A 1,307-nucleotide genomic window follows, 5' to 3' on the forward strand; every position below is an offset into this window, starting at 1 on the left:
GTTGGGATGTTTTCGTGATGCGCATTTTCTTTGCATAAAACTCTCTCTTATACATGAGTTGCTGTGGATTTGTTTCTCCAAAGTACCCAGACTAATACAATATGTAAGATAGGACTCACCCATTGAATGAGTAGGTCCATCAGAAATGTACAAATTCATAGATCATAGCTTCGTTGTAGATTTCTAAAGTGCTAAAGTCCTTGTAGAAATGTATGTTTTTATAACTATAAAACACTTTAAGCATGCATACACTGTCTACCTTTTATAGTGGTAAATTACAAGTCAAAGAACAGCCTATTAAAATTTAAGGAAGTTTAGGGGAGACAACATGGCAGTTTCGCCGTGAGGACCGTCAAGCAGGGATGAAAATAGATGTGCCTGGAAGCAGATGTTTCGAAGAGTTTCTCGGCATAACATCATTTGCCATACCGTCTTAAACACGCATCTTGGTACACCATGGCAGTAGCAGCAGTAACATGGGCACTATCAAACAGAACTGTCCTGAAACATTTCTTATCAGTTCGAAATGGAGTTTTATACAGTGTTTGTCATCAATCTACACCGCCTCTCCCAGATGATTGCCATTGCAAGGTAGAGCTTGCTTTGGCATCAGATGGCAGGACAATAGTATGCTACCACCCTTCTGTGGACATTCCATATGAACATACAACACCTGTTCCTCGGCCAGATCCTCTACATAACAGTGAAGAAACACATGATCATGTGCTGAAAACTACATTAGAAGTGAAAGATGAGCCCCTTAAACAACAAGAACCTATGATAGAACAACTTAGCAGAATGTTCTTTATTACGAAGCACCATTGGTATCCTCATGGGCAGTATCACAGATGTCGTAAGAAATTGAATCCTCCAAAAGACAGGTGATTTTGAGGTTCTCATTGGGAATCATAGAGAAATGTTACCTTTTGCCTCATTTACAACTTGAAAAAAATATCCGACGTAGTCCCTACTATGTTACAAATAAACTAATTTTTTTAAATAAATAAATAAATAAAAATTTAAGGAAATTTAATTGAGACATTTACTAAGTTCCTTAATAAAACTCATAAATTAAATGCATAAAAATCTGTTATATTTTAATTTCATTATATAGAAAGTCTTCACTCTAAAGGATTTTTTTTAATGCATGCATCTTTGGTCAAGATCTTTACATTGATTCAAGATAGAAGATGGCAAGGTTAAGCCTTGTTCCTGTTTTCTAGATCAGTGCATTGGATCTTGGCAGTGCTTACATCTTGGCAGGAAACTGAAGACCAGGTTTATTCTCATTTTCTTCCCATGCCATT

At 36.4% G+C, this 1,307-nt stretch overlaps 1 protein-coding gene across 1 annotated transcript; it reads left to right on the forward strand.

The window, feature by feature from the left end:
* The first annotated feature begins 456 nt into the window (after positions 1-456).
* On the forward strand, positions 457-885 carry LOC101646342 (39S ribosomal protein L42, mitochondrial-like). The gene has a single exon (XM_045294166.1). The coding sequence runs from the start codon at positions 457-459 to the stop codon at positions 883-885; it is 429 nt and encodes a 142-aa protein (XP_045150101.1).
* Positions 886-1,307: the final 422 nt, after the last annotated feature.

This window comes from Echinops telfairi, unplaced genomic scaffold (genome assembly GCF_000313985.2).
Source record: "Echinops telfairi isolate 266 unplaced genomic scaffold, ASM31398v2 ScPeMD7_3;HRSCAF=10, whole genome shotgun sequence".
In the NCBI taxonomy this organism is placed as follows: Eukaryota; Metazoa; Chordata; class Mammalia; order Afrosoricida; family Tenrecidae; genus Echinops; species Echinops telfairi.